This window comes from Aquila chrysaetos, chromosome Z (assembly GCF_900496995.4).
Source record: "Aquila chrysaetos chrysaetos chromosome Z, bAquChr1.4, whole genome shotgun sequence".
In the NCBI taxonomy this organism is placed as follows: Eukaryota; Metazoa; Chordata; class Aves; order Accipitriformes; family Accipitridae; genus Aquila; species Aquila chrysaetos.
In genome coordinates, this window is record NC_044030.1 from 45,430,691 (window position 1) to 45,449,280 (window position 18,590).

Here is an 18,590-nt window from a genome sequence, read left to right on the forward strand (position 1 = left end):
CCAGTATGCCCATGTCTCTCTTGTACTGGGGAGCCCAGAACTGGACACAGTACTCCAGGTGTGGCCTCAGCAGCACTGAATACATAGGAAGGATCACCTTCCTCAGCCTGCTGGTAACATTCCTCCTAATGTAGTCCAGGATGTCATTCACCTTCTTTGCCACAAGAGCACATTGCTGGCTTGTGTTCAAGTTGGTGTCCACCATGACCCCCAGAGCCTTTTCTGCACACTACTTTCCAGATGGTCTGCCCTCAGCATATAGTGGTGTATGGGGTTATTCTTTCCCAGGTGCAGGAATTTGCACTTCTTGTTGAACTACATGAGTTTTCTCCACATCAGCAAGATGAATCAACTTGCCTTATAATCAGATAAACATGAAAAAAGACATGAGAGAAAGACTGAAGCAAGAAATAGAAACACACTAAGGGACAGAAGGGAAACAGACCTCACAATTCAATGGTGAGAAATTGTTAGTTCGCTTCTGCCATAATGTGAAATGATGCTTTGCATCAACGTAACAAAAAGAATGGGTGAGGCACAGCCGCAGTTCAACACTGCTTAAACAGTGCTGTCAGATATGCAACCATGGCCTAAAGAAGTATTTTGGTTTCCAAATTCAGAAAATCAGGAAAATCTGGACCTTTACAAGCACAGGAAATTTAGAACCAATTTTGGGGTAGTTCCTAAAATTTGTAGTTTCACCTCCCAGGAAGCTCAAATTAATCACAAATTATCCCTTCCTTACAGTTGCTCCGTAAGTAATACTACAGGTAACACTGACAACATAGGTCAATATGACAACTCTTCCTCAAAGCACAAAACACTGCCTGCCTCAGCAGTGTGTCCTGAAAGTAATATTCTTCCCTCTCCAAACACCAAGAATAAATACGTCAAGTGTTTCCTGAAAGCACCGTCCTTGCTGCATAGAAGTTTTTGGTGCAATATGCACATGACACAGAATTCCATGATTCCAGACATAATGCTCTTGATGAGAAGTTGAAGCCACTGCACAGCACATCAACATATTGCACACAAACACTAATATGAAATCACCTACAAAGAAGAAAGCTGCTATATAACTTTAAGTCCCAGCAACACATGAAAACCTTGACAATTTTCCTCAACAGAAGTTCTAGAGAGAAAAAGGGTTAGGCCTGAAGAAAAAGTATACATCAGCTGAAAAAAAGGCAAGTAGTTATTTATGCAGTTTTTGTACAGTCGTTTTGCCTTCCACAGTAACTCTGAGGCATCTTAATTCTCCCATTACATACAAATGTACAAGTTAAGTTTCAACTTCACTTCACTTACATGAAGACAGCTATATGGTCTTAATATTCACCCAGTGTGGTGCTCTATGACAACCACCACCAAAAGCAGACTGACTATAGGTCTTATTTTTAGCAGTATTCATTTGGCAGGAGTGCAGATGCTCCAAACAAAATTCAAATCCTAACATTTCAGAAACAACCCAGTTACTCTGCCTGAGGGTGTTACTTTACAATAGTGCTAGATTACCTCAGCAGCATTACTGAGCCACTGAAACACACTCTTTGTTTTCCCTTCCTTTTCTAAGAACATTCCCTCTCAAGACATTTCCAGCAATAGTCAGTCTGGCTACCCCTGTTTTTTTAGAACTATCAAAAAAGTAGAGGGAATAAAAAAGCAAATGAAAAAAGTTTGTTATCAAGCTCAATTATAAAATGGAGCTTTAACACACTTTCAGTTATTTTTAAAATTATTTTTACACAACAGTCATTACAATATTTTCGCTCTTAGAAATAACATTAAATTACATTTACAAAGGAAATACTTGGAAGGAAATACTACAGGCAATAACACCGATCAAAAGATTTGCGAACTACGATTCAAGACTGGAACAGAGAAATTACGCATATTGCAGCTATGTGTATTAAGTGAAGTCTTCCTTACTATAGCCCTGATTTGACAATAAGCTTATAGCGTACCCATCTTCATTAGAACTATTCAGAGATTGGAAATTCAGTGCATATCTGACACACATGTTTTGAAATGAGAGCCTGTATGACAGACATAATGCAGGATAATTAAGTTATTCAGAAATCCCACTCCATGACTGGTTATTAGCTTAACCATAATCTTCTGAATAAAACATGGTTTAATCAATACAATTTGCCTTTATGGAGTTTAAGGCACAGAACAGGCTTCTTACCTGTAATTGTTGATACTTTGTTACATTAATCTTATCTAATGATTTTGCCAGATCAGAATGATGGATAACATCATCTAAATCCTCTGTGTCTTCAGTTTCAGATGTAGAAGTGCTTTCTACTGTCACTTTCACAGGAATACCTGTCTAATTACATCAGAAAAGAAAAACACACCCACTCCCAGCATTACACTGTGCAATAAAAATCAAAGATTAAATAGTACCAAAAGCTTAATTTAAATGCAATTGTTTCCCAGAGTCCTTTACAATGCATATACATTGTCCAGCTATGCAATTTTGAAATAAATGTGCATAAAACAATATTAAAAAAAAATCTCATATGCATATATTGGGTATAGGTGGCAAGGATTTAGTAGCAGGGGCCTGCAGGGGCTGCCCTGTGCCAGACACAGCCAGTTCCAGCCAGCTCCAACCAGCCCACACACGGCAGGCTGAGAGGGGGCGGCACCTCTGGGAAAGCAGGTGTAGGAAAGGGCAAAAAATGCCAGCCGGGCAGAGAGGAGGGAACAAAAAGAGAAAGAGCAGAGGGAATGCCAGGCTTGGAGGAGGAGGAGGTGCTCCATGGTGGAACTGATACCCACACTCCAGCCCAGGGAGGACCCCATGCCAGAGTAGAGGGATGGGCTGAAGGAGCTCCAGCCCATGGACAGCCTGTGCCAGAGCAGGCTTTCCTGAAGGACTGCAGCCCATGGGAAGCCTATACCACAGCAGGGGATAAGTGTGCTGGCTTCAGCAACCATCAGACCCTTCTGTGAGCCAATTTAATTCATTAGTACACACTAATGCTTCTCCAGCTTTTCTCTGGTGGTGGGGGAGGCGGGGGGGGGGGGGAGATGGAAACGAGATGCAAAGGAGAAGGAAGAAAGAGGGGATTTTCCATGCGCCCCCCCCCCCCCGCTGGTACGTTTACAACAGCAGTTCACAGATGGGTGCAAACACAAGTATGTAGTCCAAAAGCAAAAGGAGGAAAGAGAGGAAGGAGGGAGCAGAACCTTTCAGAGAAAAATGCTGTCAATTCTCCTTATTGCCTCTGGAGGGATTGTGCCCATACTCCAACCCAACTTGCTCATAACGCTAAGAAACCAAAAGATAGTAATATAGAAATGCGAGTAAACTAAGTATCAAAGAAGTTTCAACCAAATGCTGATGTAAACTATTATTCTGCACTTCTATGAGAGAGAAACTTTATAAGTATGTTCCACTCTTAACTTTCATCTTTTTTTCAGGCATTCATCTAGTAAATAAACCATCATATGAGAGAGTACCTGAATCTTCACTGGTAATTCTTCAGTACTATCCACTGGCCCCCCTCTAAAGTCAGAAAAAAACACTTTTGAGAAAAGTAACTTTATAATATCATCATTGCTACTTCCATTTCCAAACACAGGATTCTAGCACAGGTGAAGCAGTAAGAGTAAAACCAGCATCAGTCACTGCACTGTATCCCTTTAACAGTCATTACATATTTATTTTGTTCTATTAGTACTCCTACTTACTCATGAATTAGAGCAACATTACTGGATGCTAATGTTAATATCTTCAATAGGCATCTTGCTTAGTTAATTATTATGAACTGAAGTCAACAGGAGAATTTCATGTTCAGCATTTTGAAAAACAAGTTTAATAAAAATAGTTATGATTGAGCATTAAGTAATTTTTTGTTTAAATATTTATACAGCTTCCATTTTAGGAGGCAAAGGTCTAGGCAATACATAAAAAAACAAAATAAAAACTGTTTCAAAAGGAAGCATGATAACAATATTATGGCTTCCATGTTTAACATTGTTTTTTTAAAATTTTACTTCACAGGTTTTAGATGATCACAATAATTATGTTGGCACTGGGGGAGACAGAGCAGAAAGAAGAGGTGGAAAAAATACCTAGACACCTTGAACTGGATGCCAAATCAACTACACTACAAGATTAGAAAACTAAATTGCATCTTCAGCTATGATAAGTCTGATAAACCATTAGGAACAAGAGAACAAACAAGCAAGGTAGGTTTGGTTGGTGGTGGTTTTTTTTGCTACACCTGAATATTCGTATGGCCATCAAATTATATCCTTTTGTGTATTTTAAAAACTTACTGGAATAGGATTTATGTAACATCCTCAAAACTTATATAAAACAGAAAAAAATATGGATCCAATATGAAATTCTGCATGTAACTTTCAAATAAGTATCTTAAAAAACTAACACTGCTCTCTACTACATTTATCATGCAGGTTTTATGCTTTAATATTTTCCCCTGTACTATGAAAACCTCACCTGCATCTCTTTGCACGTTCTGCAGTCCGCCAAGGAAGGAAGCCTTTTGTGCCCGGTGGTAGTGGTTTTGGTGAGTAACTGTCTTTCACAGATGTATTTTTTTTCCCAGGACTTACAGACTTTTTAGATGGTAATCCTGTATTGAACAGCAAGAATAGGAGAAAAGAGAATTCATTATACCTTGTTATTTACATATAAACTCACAGCCTACTGTTCATAAGTAAAATCTCCTATGTAATAAAAGGGTCCGTAGGAAATCTACCTTTCAGCCTAATTTTGCTGAAGTGTTCAAAAACTTTTGTTTTTCTTCCCAAAAAGAGCAGCAGACAGCTTGTCTGCTTGCAGTTATTAACTGGTACGCTTAACTGCTATGTTAGCTTGATGCAAGTAAGACACGCTGTTATTCAAAAAAGGAACCAAAGTTTTGTAGCTAAGGAGGTTTATCACATTACTAATTTCAGATACCTAACTTCATTGTCTCAAGTAGAAGCTTAGACAGTCCACATAGACAGTAAGGCTACCTACGTGCTTCAACTTGCCCTCTAGTGGCTTTAGTGTGAAGAACGTTGGTTTTGTAACTGACAAAATGCTTGAAGCTAAAGCTGGTACTCACGTTGATTGCTTCTACAGAACACCAGCAATATCTTCACTTAAGAGGAATAATAATGAAAAGTCATGTTCACTAGCCCAGTCTTTTTTTCAGTCATACACTACCACTCAAAGTAGATTCAGAATAAATACCTAGTGGGGATGATCACTCTATCCCAGGTTCTGTATCAGTCAGAAACTAACAAGCCCAGAAAACAGTTCACTTAGTATTTCATACAGTTAAACTAGTGAGAACTCAGGTTACTGTTTCTCTGAGATCAATAAAACAACTAATTTTGTAACGATATAGAAATGCATAACTGTGGAATAGGATTCCAAATTTCAGTTCATTCTCAACAAGTAAATAGGATAGAATAGTTTTCACCTCCTGACTCCCTCCCTCTCCTTTTTTAAAAAGACAAACAAAAAAAACTCAAAACACACCACAACTATATTTGAGTCAGGCTGCTTCTTCTTCCATCACCCCGATCACCACAGTTTATTTGTACGAAGACTTCAATTTGATTTATGCTTACCTGTCTGCTTCCAGATAACTAGAGCAAAGATGAAAGACAGCCAAATGTATTACAGTGGAATTTTTAGTAACTTACTGAAAAATAGTGTATTGCAGCTATCAGTACTTAATTATAAATATTCAAGATACCTATGTTATTTTAAACAAACTATTTATAATAGGTTTACATTAAGTTAAAAAAAATAAATCTTAGAACATTCTGTACATCAGTAAAAAATGCATGCTTGTTTGTTCTGGCAGAGGACTATCTGCTACAGAAAGGTTACAACATCAGAAGAACTAGGCAACTTACTACTGCCAAGCTTCCTAGAAGAGAAAGCTTGTGGAGAGGATGCACTCAGAATAAATAAGTGCAATGCTTCCACATATTTAAGTCAGCATATCCTACCATTTTTCCAGCCATATATCTAGCAGCACTAAAAACAAAATCAACTTTCCTATAGAAACCACTGATGGTAGGAGACACATTAAGAATAAATGGAATTTTTTTAAAGACAATTATTCTGCAAAACACTGACATTTAGACATACTGTATATTTTATAATTAAAGCTCTTAAACATTAAAAGATTATTTTGTAGAAAAATTTACAGAGAAAATAAAGACACTATTACCAATACGAATAGTAGCTTTTCCTTTTCGACCACTTCCTAGGACAACGGTTCTTTTCTTGGGTCTCGTTTTCAGAGCATCCTTGGAAGATGGAGACGTCAGCCACTTATACTGGAATTTTTTATTTTTTTTTAAAGAAAGACAAATTGGTTTAGTAACTGATATTTAAAGAGGTGGTCATTTAAGATTAGAGGGGGTTTTGCCAGATATATGGAGAACACTGCTAGTTACAGAAAACTTAATAATAAACTGTAAAATTAAGGAAAAATAAAAATCCCACAAGGCCCCAACTCAAACACAGATTGAATGTGAGTCTGAGTGCCACATTGTAAGAAAGCGTTCCCAGAACACCTCTATGACATCCCATGCAATATTTTCCTTTCTCCTGTGCAAAGCACTTCTCCTTTTATAGTAAAAAAAAAAAAAAAAAAAGGCATCAACCCTATAAAAAGGAAACTCTGGCTTTTGCATTTCATTCTCAGAAAGCTGGCTTGCTAGGAATGACTGGCTCAGGCCAAAGATATCCAGAGTAACGAAGGCTTCCCTAACATGATTTTGTATTACCAATGAAGTTAATATTTTTAAAAATAGGAAGTTTAATTTTCACTGCCTGTAATGAAAATTCATCCTTACACAGTAAAAGCCTCCAAACTAAAATTAAGACATAGTGATAATCAAAGGCAGTTGCTGTACTTCAAACTTCATTTCCTTACAGCAACAGCTCTATTCTTAAAAGTTCCCCTTTCTCCATTAAAAGTTTTATTATTCCAGGTAGATATTCTTAAGTTACACTCTCATTTATTCTTTAGTGTGCATCAAGTTATAGTTAGTACAAAGTCCAGTGCTGAAGCAGCCATCGAAGGAAATGCAGTTGCTATTAACACAAAGCTTCTCTCTGACAACTCTAAACCCCACATCAGAGTACTAGGAACAGTATGCCAAAGTTATTCCCACCTAACGCCCAGGGAAGATAAAAATGCCATTACTGTGCTCTAACTAACCAAGTTTAGTCCAAGTTTATCATTGGCAAGAAAAATTTTTTTTTTTAAAAACTCTGGACTCAGACAATCCTTTTATAAGTTTTGCTGTGTCTACAGCTGGATCTAGCTCCTGAGACAAATGAATTGTTCATTTTAAACTAAAAAACAGACAGAAAAAGTAAAATTAATTTGTAAACTTCTAAGAGCAAGCGTATCTTAATTTTGTTATACTACACACATAAGAGAGCAGCTATATGAGGTTAAACCTAAAGTTCATCTAGCCTAGTAGCCTGTCTCTTGTCTAGGTGCCTGCTGCTGTTGTACAACATCTAACTAGAAAGACAGCAAACATATTAAGACAGTGTTGAAAAATGACTTGAGCTGAGATTATGAAAGCAACTTGTTTTATAGACAAGTTCAGTGGATTTTTCCTTTAAGTTATGCAGTCTCAGAATCTACACAAACTTTCACCACCTATTACATCCAATCATATCTACGATTACAAGCCACTATGCTAGCTACACAGTGCTGCTAGGATAATACAACTTTCCTGTTTTAGCTGCCCATCAAATTTAAAGGCATCAATTAGCAGTAGGCATCTCTTCTTGCAAACTTGAAAACCCAACCCAAAAGGCAAGCACCTACATGCTACTGAAAAGCAAAGAGAAACAACCAGTTTTTATGCAGAACAGGATGGAAGGGCTGCTGTGACTGGTATCCAGTAAGCAAGTGCTGACAGTACATTACAGGCTATTTGTGGCAGCCAAGACATGACCTTTTGTAGTTATGATGGGTTATTATTATAAGGCTATTCAAAAGCCCACCGAATTTCTCTTTTTAAAGCAACAGAGAAGCACCTTAATATATTTTCTGCCTAAGCAAAACCACGGAGTTGACACAACAGGTGCCATGATGAGTGGTACAGAATGCAGCTCTGCCACTTCTAAGTGGCGAACAAATTCAACACTTCACTGAGTTTCACTCATGAGAGTTATGACAGTTTGCCTTTGGCAGGATAAAAATCTGAAACTAGAGGCAGATGAAACTGGAGGCAGTATTAGGGATGATCATCCATGCAACTCTTTAGTTATCTGTGGGTGAGATATAATACAAGTTAGGCCACTTGCTGCCAAGTGACAGATTAGTTTCACACAGAAAATTACATCTTACACCTTGTGTTCAAGAAGTCTCTACACATAGGCTAAACTTAGTCCAATTGATTCTTCATTTTCTCTTAATATGAAATCCAGATCTCTAGCAAATACAATAGGTTAAAAAAAAATCCCTACTAAATTAAATAATTTCAAAGATAGATACGCATGTTTTCTCCACTATAAAAAATGGACCAGCACATCCTTTTAAAACCTCACAGGTCTGGAGGCAGCACACAGATGACAAAAGGAAGCAATGTAGATGCTAACTGACTGTATTCAGTTTGACAAGCTTAAGCTACAAAAACCAAACATTGGTTCTTTAAATTTGTAAACTTAGCCTATAATGGATCCTCCATAAAAGAATTCATGGAAAACCTGAAAAATAACTGAATTTTTTTGTATTATGCTAAAACTTGTTAAAAGTAGAAAGAACCACAGTGTTAGTTACATCCAGAATTTAGAATATGTCATTAGGACTCTCACAAATACACTCTTAAATTGTATTTACTTGTACGTTGACTCTTTTAACTCATACGGCTGAATTTTGACTATTGGCAGAAGGAAGAAACAGTCCTTGCAGTTCTTTCTGCAACAGAGCTTAGCAACAATTTGTCTTCATTAACACCTGTGACTATTTGCTAATTTATTCCCTGAGTTTTTAATCCTAAAAACAACCCCAACCAAACACAACAACAAAACCAAAAACCACAAAACAACACACCACCAACACCCACACACAACAAAACAAAACCCCATATTGCTGACTTTCAATATAGAGCACATCAAGACACTACATCAAAGAAACTCAACTGATTTCTCTTTATAATATCCAGGCTTCTGCAACTGAGCTCAAAACCAAGTGTAAATCCTAGATTAGGGTAGTAACTGTTTCAGTTTCAAATGAATATCAACCTCAACATCAAATGTTTGCATTCATCTTGCTAAACAGGTGGATTACTCCTTTTTGAGTGTCTGCACTGTTCCCATGATAAACAACAAATGTTATTTACAACAGCCTACTCACAGAGCTTAGGAAATAAAGGTTCTGGGCTGGTTTTATTTGTGGAAGAAGCCAAGTTACTTAGCAAGCTGGTGGTCATTCATTTTGTTAACAGAGGTATGTTAGCAAAGGTTGTTTGCTTTTTCATTCATATTGTTAACAAGGTATGAAGAATTACTAGCACTGCCAGTAAGGCTTAAGATACTGCACTACCTGGATGAACATAAAACAAATGTCTTGAGTTGAGTGATCTCCTAGTATAGGGGAGATTCCCCAGGAAGTTGCTTCTTTTCACGATTCAACTTTCCAATCACCTTGAGCATCTCAAGGCAGATGATAATTTCATGTGATCCCTGCAACATTTTGCAAGTGTTGACTGCATCTGCCAAGGAGAAAGAGTACTCCTTCACCACCAACCTCAATTTCTCCAAAAAAGTCTTTAAGAGATTGGAGAACTGTATTAATCCTCAAGGAATTATACACACAAACTTCTCAGTTTATTAGATACTCCCTACAGATCCACAGATCTGACTTTTAAGCCTTTTCAAAACCAAAAGAGCAGCAAGTTCAAGAACTGGGACTGTTGCAGCTCTGTGAAAGCAAGAACAAGAGTACACTCATTTGTTTGCTGTCTCCTTTGGGAACTGAATCCAATTTCTGTGTTATAAACAAAAGACTCAGTGTTTAAACAGTATATCTAATCACAAATGGTCCAGATACTCAGTTTATGCATGTTACCGTAAAGTCTCCATGGACTATTAGATAAAGATGGCAAGGGGTACCGTACTTCAACTAAACTCTGGTTCCTTGATGATTAGCATCGGAAAGGATAGTTCTGAGTAACTTAAAAAAATCATAACTATGTAAATTATTGTCAAAAAATATGTTTCAAAATAAATTAAGTTTTAAATTTTAAATTGTGATTTCCTTTACTTTTTAATGAGAAGTTATTATTACCATGTTAACAAGAAAGACACATGTAATAGAAAGCCTTCCAGCAGTCCAGCAGCAATATTTACTTAATGGTCTACAGTAATGCCCAAGTATACACACACACATTTCCATTTTTCTTTTCATTAAATGGATATCCTGGTTTTATTATGGTACACCTTAAATTACATAAGAAATCATACAACATGCCCAATACAATATCATGTTGCTGCAAGTGTTTTTAGTTTGTCCCTTCAAAGTGGTTTTTTGTTTGTTTTTTTAAACTGCTTAAGAGTCAGACTTCTGTTTAACTAGAATAGCTGGGGTTAGATTCATTCTGAACAAAGTAGTCCTTTTAAAGAAAAAAAATGCAATGGCAGCTACAAAGAAAACCCTAAACTCACTCCAAAATGCCTAAGACGTACCTCCAAATTAGCACTATTTCCATTCATAAGAGCTCTTTCAATAATGTTTTTCATCATAACGTGATCTAGAATGAAGTAAGATATCTTATTAAGAATTTCCTGTATGAAACAAGTATTTATGCAAACAAACAGATCATTGAATAAGCAGTACACATTACCTACCCTACTTGCTTCCCCATTTTAAAAATGTTTACAAAATGCTGTTGCAGGCTTTTCCCCCCAGAGTTACTGAAAAAAAAAAACCAAAAAAAAACCCCACCAAACCCACCAAAAAACCCAAACACCAAACCCCACAACCACAAAGAGGACAAAGGTAGATACAGATACATACCAATTAATGGATTTTTTCTTACGTCAAGTACCACTAATGTTGTATTAGTTTGAAGAGCATCTAATAATGACCTTGCTCCTTCATTGGATATTCCACACTGCTGCAAATCAAGTGCTAAAATGTTTAAGGAGGTAAACAAAAATATTCAGTGGCATAACCTGTAATCAGTATCTAATACAATTAATCCACACCTGCTGAAAACCACCATTTCATAGAACACACAGCATGAGAAAAGAGGACATGATGATAACAGCCATATGTAAAAACAAGAATATTACTTTCAGAAAAGAAAACTAGAAATTTATATCAGTATTATAAACATTAAGAAATAACTGCTAAAAAACTGCAAAGGAAGGAATATAAAAATCACAGTTAAGTCACTGTTCTTGACAATTCCTAGTAGATTTAATATTCCCAGGCACCAATTAATTCAACTGCTCAAAGTAACATCATATGTAAAAACATACAACTTAGGTCTAGGAAGTCTGAGTCAATGCTTCTACAAGTTCATTGCTTGCTCACATCAATAAGTTACATGGTCACCACGAAATATTACTATCATGGCTTTGGCATTTATTTCATGTTGTGCATGTGCAGTATCACAGAATGGCTGAGGTTGGAAGGGACCTCTGGATGTCATGTTGCCAAACCTACCTGCTCAAGCAGGCTTACTTAAAGCCAGTTGCCCCATACCATGTCCAGACAGCTCTTAAAGACCTCCAAGGAAGAAGACTCTACAACCACTGCGGGCAACCTGTGCCAGTGTTCAGTCACCCTCACAGTATGAAAGTGTTTCCTGATGTGCAGAAGGAACCTTCAGTGTTTCAGTCTACGCCCACTTCCTCTTGACCTGTCACCAGGCACCAGTGGAAAAAGCCATCTTCTTTAGAGCCTCCCTTCAGATATTTATACACCTTGATGAGACCTGCCCTGAGCCTTCTCTTCTTCAGGCTAAACAGTCCCAGGTCCCCCAGCCTTTCCTGAAGTGAGAGTTGCTGTAGCCCCTTCGTCATCTTAGTGGCCCTTTGCTGGACTCTCTCCAGTAGCTCCAGCTCTCTCCTGTACAGGGGCACCCAGGTCTGGCCTCACCAGCACTACGTAATGGGGAAGAATCACCTCCCGCAACCTGCTTGCAAGTCTCTGCCTAATGAAGCCCAGGATACCATTAGCCGCCTTTGCCACAAAGGCACTTGCTGGCTCATGGTCAGCTTGTGGTCCACCAGGACCTCCAGGACTCTTTCCACAAAGCTGCTTTCCAGCCACACAGCCCCCAGCGTGTTCTGGTACATGGGATTATTCCTGCCCAGGTGCAGGACTTTGCACTTCCTTTTGTTAAACTTCCTGAGGTTCCCATCAGCTCATTTCTCCAGCCTGTTGAGATCCCTGTGGATGGCAGCACATTCCCACCCTCCCAGGGATCCAAGTACGGCTAACTGGCCTGTAGTTCCCTGGGTCCTTCTTCCCAGCCTTCTTGAAGACTGGAGTGACATTTGCTATCCTCCAGTCCTCAGGAAGCCCTCCCAACCACCATGATCCTTCACAGATTATTGAATGGCCTCAAAATTACATCAGCCAGCTCCCCCAGCACTTGTGGAGGCATCCCATCAGGGCCTATGGACTTCTGTATGTCCAGTTTGCTTAAGTATTCTCTAATCTGATCCTCTTCCATCAGTATGCATGTTATCTGTATACCTAGCTCAAACTATAAAATGATTTCAACAGGTAAGTATTTGATTCTATGTACAGAATGCCATGACTTACACCAGCACCATTCATCATTTTGTACAGATATATTGTAGAACAAATTACTTCTCCAAAACAGTACAGGACAAAACTAGATGATACAATAGTATTCACACACTTTGACAATTCAAAAGAGGAAGAGAAATTTCTTTTGAAGAAAGATTATTCTTTCCTTGCTGAACAGCGAGTTACTCTTCTAGCTACATTTGCTACAACAGACAGTTTTAAGTTTTCTGCCTGCCACTACTGTATCTTAAGAGCAGTATTTCACAATACCTTTTAGCCAAAGATCCTCTCCTAGACAGTCTGCAAAGGCACTTGCTCCTCTATCTCCAACAAGCATGTTGCAGTTTAAAGTAATCCGCCTCAAACCGGTCATATAGTCAAGGTCAGGTCTCCTGTAGCGTAGGCTTTCAGCCCAAGCTTCACCATGTCTTTTCATTGCCTGGTGCTTTGCAAACAAAGAAGCCGTTACCAAGTGCAAAGGCAAAGCCATTACTGATGGCAAGATCAGAGGTTATCTTTGTTTGTAATTGATGTTTAATGGCTTGAGTACTGATATAAGAAAAACAGTCATACCATTTCTGAGTTTGAGTCATTCTTAAACATTACAGTTAAGTCATTTTTGTTCTGATCATCCAATTTGCAATGCAAATTATTAAATATAGCTACAAAACATCTTATTAACTTCTTTTGGCAGACAGACACTTTCAACACATCTTGAATAGAAAATACACACTAGGAAATTACGTGCTTTCTTGCAAACCAATGTTAACATTAATTAGAATATTGTACTAGTCACAAGCTTACTAATCAGTTAATTAGTAGCTTCTAAACCATAACTCAATTATTCTTACCCAACACTTAAGAATACTTAAGACATTTTTTAAAATTTGTGACAATGAAAGAAGCATTCCCCAAAACAGGTGTCAGACATTTACAGCCCTAATACTCATTTAAAGAAAATACCTCAGTCTGAACTGTTATTTAACTGATGTTTACTAAGAAATACCATATTTAAATCTGACACTAGTAAGCTACTTTTGGCATACAAAGTCACAAAATTCACGTACTTAACTTCAGTATTCACATATGCTGCTCACAAAGTGCTTTGACCGATTTAGAGCTTGAAAGTCAAAGAAAAAAAATCAAACTTATTTGTTCACAAGTTCTTGTGAACATTTGATTCTAAGAAAGGTGATTAAATTACCTTTAATACATTTGCTATATGTTCTGCCCCTCGCCATGTGAGGCTACATCCTGTGAAATTTACATATCTGATCGTGGCTGAATTCTTTATACTCTGACAGATTGCTGAAGAAAACAAAAGCACACGTTACCCACACATACCATAGCCAGATTACCAGAACACACTTTTTCACTGCCATATTAAGAAGCTGGATCAGCCTTAATAGGCAAAAGCCTTGACAAAGAACTAGTGTTGAAATACAAAGTATATCTTAAATGCATTTAAAGTGTTCTAAGATTATATATTTCTAGCACAAGTGTTTAGCAAAGACTATCTGAACAAGCTAAAATATGAACAAATCAAGAAAGAGCTAACCTCAAACAAATATTATGACTGTTGTTCTAAATAAAAGTACAAATATCATTATAAAGTAGTATGGCTGTTTACTAGCATCAAGTGAAGAAATTCAAGTCTTCAAATGTTGTTAAGTCATGTAGAATAAAGTGAAGATTGTTATTTTAATCACTACAGACAAATTTAAAACAGGAATGGAAATACTGAAAAAACTTACCTATTTAAAGGACTAAAAAAAAAAAAAAAAAAGGAAGTATATTTACATGGTTTTGATTCTGAACTTACTTTCTAATCCTCCATCTCCAATTGGACAGTGGGCTAAAGAGACACTCTCCAGAGATGAAGCTGTGGCCAAGCCCTTCAGAATAAAAACAATGTTTGTTAACTGGCTTGAAAAGCAAAAATACAAACAGATAAAAGACCAAGTCACCCAGACTGCTCAGACCTCTTTGTGCTCCCTACAAGAAACTCTAGGGTGTTCAGAGGAAGGTCAAAACAAGTGAACCTTAAAGCCAAGTTTAAGCTGGTTCATTTCTTTAGCACAAGAGGAGCAGTAGCCTACAGGCAACAAGCCGCAACCTCCTTTCCTAGAAGACAATCACGAGTGAAGTGGAGAGTGTTCCAACAAGATGTCTTGAAGACCTGTTTTTATCTCCTTGGTGTCCTTCTGTCATGCACATGCACAGTAGTTTCAGTCACACGCATAACTTATGCTCCCCAAACACAAGGCAGAGATGTTGCTAAGAACTCTAATAAGCCTTGATGAATCAGGGCAAGGGAAGGTTATGTGATTTTGACAGGTTCAGCAAGACTAGGTTATACTAAGTGTCTCAGCAGAATCATTCATGTGATGGATAACACAAAGATATCTTAGAAGAAGATCTTGTCTGTGACATATTTACAAAATTTAGTTGCTACTTCTCTATGTTCTGAGCATATTTTCCATTTATTTGTATACTAATATATTCTCACCTTTGTTAAAAGTATTAGATCTCTCTCCCTCAGAAGCAAACCCTGCAGTTCTAAATTTTTTAGTACATCTGATATACTGAGACAGCCTTTGACAGCTTTGCATAGTTGGCCAGTCAAGTCTTTTGATCGAATTGCTGGAATTCTCCTTCTAAAGTAAGTTTTATATCTTTCAACACCTAGTAAACAACAAAAATTACACATCAGTAAAATCCAGTCCCTATTGACTTAAAAACAATCATAATCACACCTTGCTTTTTTGCTGCTTTCTTAAATAGAAATAATTCCTTAGGTATTACAATTCCTCCCCCCCGTGTATTCAATCACACAAAAGTTTTATGCAACAAATTCTAACATGCATGCACCAACGTATTTATCTTGTATAGCCATTACTACAAACCTGATTCTCCAAGACCCTGTTGATGAAAACTTCTTATTCCAATAGAAGTCAGGGTCTTATTATGCCTGATAGAATTCAGAAGCGGTACCCAATCAGCAGCTTTGATGTGATCTACAATTAGATCAAGAGCACCCTGAGTCAGGTTAGCCTTCACAGCTTTCAGTGGGACAGAGCCTTGAAGAGCACACAGATGTTCATAATGTGAGTAGAAATCCAGCATGCACTGTCTTCTTATTTTGACTGACTCAATCATTTTTTTATATGATGTCTCTCTAAAATGAGAGGGAAAAAAAAAGTAAACTTTTTCCAACATATAATTGATTTCACAACACAGTCTCAACTCAACATGCATAGCCCAAACATGCATATTGTATAACATTTACATGTCTTTGATGTGGCAGCTAAAACATCAATGTCTTGTGATGCTCACTACCTGTGTGAGTACAGTTGAATGAATAAGGGCGTGGGAAAAAACCCAACCAAAAACCATGCATTTTTATTCTCCCACACAAACAGGTATACACAAAAGGCCTAATGTTCAAGCACAAACTGCTGTAAAGTTCTCATTTTCCTCTCAAAATTTAATTTTGTAGTGTCAGGGTCTGCAGACTCCTGAAAGCCTTGGACACCCCCTGACCCAACATGAAGGGATACAAATGACTATTCCATAGAGAACTAGTTGTGAGCTTATCTGCTACTTCAATCAAAAGCCTAAATTTTCATAATACAGAATAAATTGTGTGTTTCCTAAATATTTTTGCTATTGCATACCTTATATACTTATCCCAGTAAATTTAGGAAAGCACTTTGCAGGCATAATTTTTTGTTACACATTAGTACCCATGTAGCAAACCAGCACTAACTCCCAAGTAGAATCTCTAAATACTGCCATGGCACAGCTATTAAGAGTAAGTAATTCCACAGTCTCAATAGGAATGTTTGTCAGGATATTTAGAGGACCCACTTATTTATTTATTATTCAAGACAGCATTAAGTATCCCACACAGGGTATCAAACACTGTTCACATTTTTTCTTATTGTTAAAGACTACAAAGCTTCAGCCAATCTTCTGAAACACTCTGTATGTCAACATGGGACAAGAATTACTGGATATGTACAAGTATGTGAGGACAGCCATTTGTACGAATATAATTTTGAAAAAAAAATCACATTATTAGTATTTGGATGAAACTGTAATAATAATAGGGATAGAAACTCTAATGATAGCTCTCCTACACCCTTTTATTCTTTTATTTTAGCTCTGATTTACTAGCATTAGGTAATGACCACACTGTGGCCACAGGAACAGAAATGAGTAAATTATAATCCATCACTTCAGCTTCAGAAAGTGACTGACCATCAGTCGTAAAGCACCACTGACTTCAGGCAGTGTATCAATGAGCAATATATTAGCTTTTTCTCTCCAGAGCTTAAACAATACTTGGTGGCTTTCATTGCAACACCTAAACACCACACCTCTAACAGAAGTAAAGGAAGGAGCTCCTGGCCCTAGCACTAAAGTTTAACCCACCTGCAGGTGGAGAGGAAAAGGGCCAAACTAATCAGACCCACATTAACTTCCAATTGAGAAACAACTATATGAAGTAGAGCTCTTCTGCATGGAAGTTAGTGCACCTAACACAACCCTTAGAGTATCTTGACTGGCTCTGAGAATGTACACAGGGGACAATTATTTACTCTCTCTTTTCATGCAGAAGCAAGACGACATCAGACGATACCAGCTAGTGACAAAGTGAAAAAAGAAACAAAGCACACAGCAAAGCTGAGAAATCCAGTTCCACGCCAAGAGTTTTTACGAAGCTCTAAGTTTATAGCGATTCAAAAAACAGCTGGCCAAATTTATCGGGGGGCAAAGAAATGTGCCATACAAGACCACTGACCACAGAAACAATGACCATGCCCTGCATCCGGAACTGCGAGACACACACAGGAAGCTCAACTACCCGCTTACTCTCTGCTTAGGCGCTTTATTAAGCACGGCCTGGTGGTCTGCTGGGGCTAAACACATTTTATTCGACCTGTTGGACCGCCGTATTTAAGTATGTAATACAGCATCCACTTAACATACACAAACAAACTACTCCGGTTATAACTGGGGTAAAATAGGGGGTTTTAACGTTTCGCCCACTCAATACTGCCACCAACTCAGGGAACTACTTCAGTGCCCCACTTCCCCAGCCAGCATGAACTGGGGACTGCGCCGTCCGCCATCAGCCGTGGGGATATGAGAAGCGCCCGGGGGTCGGCAGCAGCAGCAGCGACAGTCGCTCCCTCCCGCCTCGTACGCCGCGCCCCCCCCCGCCACACATACACACCCCCCGCCGCCCGGACGGCCCCACCCTCCCGGAGGCGGCCTCAGCCAGCCCCTGCGGGCTCCCGGCTGGGCCACCAGCCCCCTGCCCCGGGGACACGACCGCGCAGGAGTTACCCGCCTTCTCCCCCGTGCCCCGGCCCCGAAGCCCGCGAGCGGCCGCTGAAGGGCGCCGCCGGCCTCGGCGGCAACCTCGCACCTCCTCCCGAGCCCGCCGGCGACCGCCAGCCCTCAGGGCAGCCGCCCGCCTCCGCACGGCGCTGAGCCGTTTCCCTGGGATCCCAACCGCCCGCCGCCACGTGGCTGCGCGGGGCTGCCACCCCGATTGGCTGCCGCCCCGCCCGCCTCCTGCCTTCCTACATTCAAAATGGCCGCCCCGCCCCACCAATCGCGCTCCAGGAGCGCGGGTGTTCCCCGCCGCCCCAAGCGCCGCCCCAAGCACCGCCCCTAGCACCGCCCCTAGCACCGCCCCTAGCACCGCCCCTCGGCCCTCTCTCCCTCCCTCCCTCCCTCTCTCAGCCCGCGGACAGCCCCGTCCCGCTCCGGGAGGGCGGGGGCTCCTCGGTCCCGGTCCCG

At 39.2% G+C, this 18,590-nt stretch overlaps 1 protein-coding gene across 7 annotated transcripts in view; it reads right to left on the reverse strand.

Moving 5' to 3' along the window:
• CEP78 (centrosomal protein 78) overlaps positions 1 to 18,326 on the reverse strand; it is a 28,763-nt gene extending 10,437 nt beyond the window's left edge. Inside the window, exons 1-14 of one of the 7 annotated variants that reach the window (XM_030004755.2) lie at positions 18,214 to 18,231; positions 17,214 to 17,424; positions 15,683 to 15,954; positions 15,286 to 15,461; positions 14,599 to 14,671; positions 13,981 to 14,084; positions 13,047 to 13,221; positions 11,028 to 11,141; positions 10,697 to 10,761; positions 6,210 to 6,318; positions 5,599 to 5,616; positions 4,475 to 4,610; positions 3,472 to 3,517; positions 2,189 to 2,332 (exon numbers count right to left, since the gene is read on the reverse strand). In XM_030004755.2, the coding sequence (XP_029860615.1) occupies positions 2,189 to 2,332; positions 3,472 to 3,517; positions 4,475 to 4,610; positions 5,599 to 5,616; positions 6,210 to 6,318; positions 10,697 to 10,761; positions 11,028 to 11,141; positions 13,047 to 13,221; positions 13,981 to 14,084; positions 14,599 to 14,671; positions 15,286 to 15,461; positions 15,683 to 15,935 (1,413 nt within the window). In that variant the 5' untranslated portion in view covers positions 15,936 to 15,954; positions 17,214 to 17,424; positions 18,214 to 18,231. Of the gene's footprint in view, positions 1 to 2,188; positions 2,333 to 3,471; positions 3,518 to 4,474; positions 4,611 to 5,598; positions 5,617 to 6,209; positions 6,319 to 10,696; positions 10,762 to 11,027; positions 11,142 to 13,046; positions 13,222 to 13,980; positions 14,085 to 14,598; positions 14,672 to 15,285; positions 15,462 to 15,682; positions 15,955 to 17,213; positions 17,425 to 17,646; positions 17,991 to 18,131 lie in introns of those variants that run through there. The other 6 variants (XM_030004754.2, XM_030004753.2, XM_030004759.2 and 3 more) reach the window with 6 other exon arrangements.
• Positions 18,327 to 18,590: the final 264 nt, after the last annotated feature.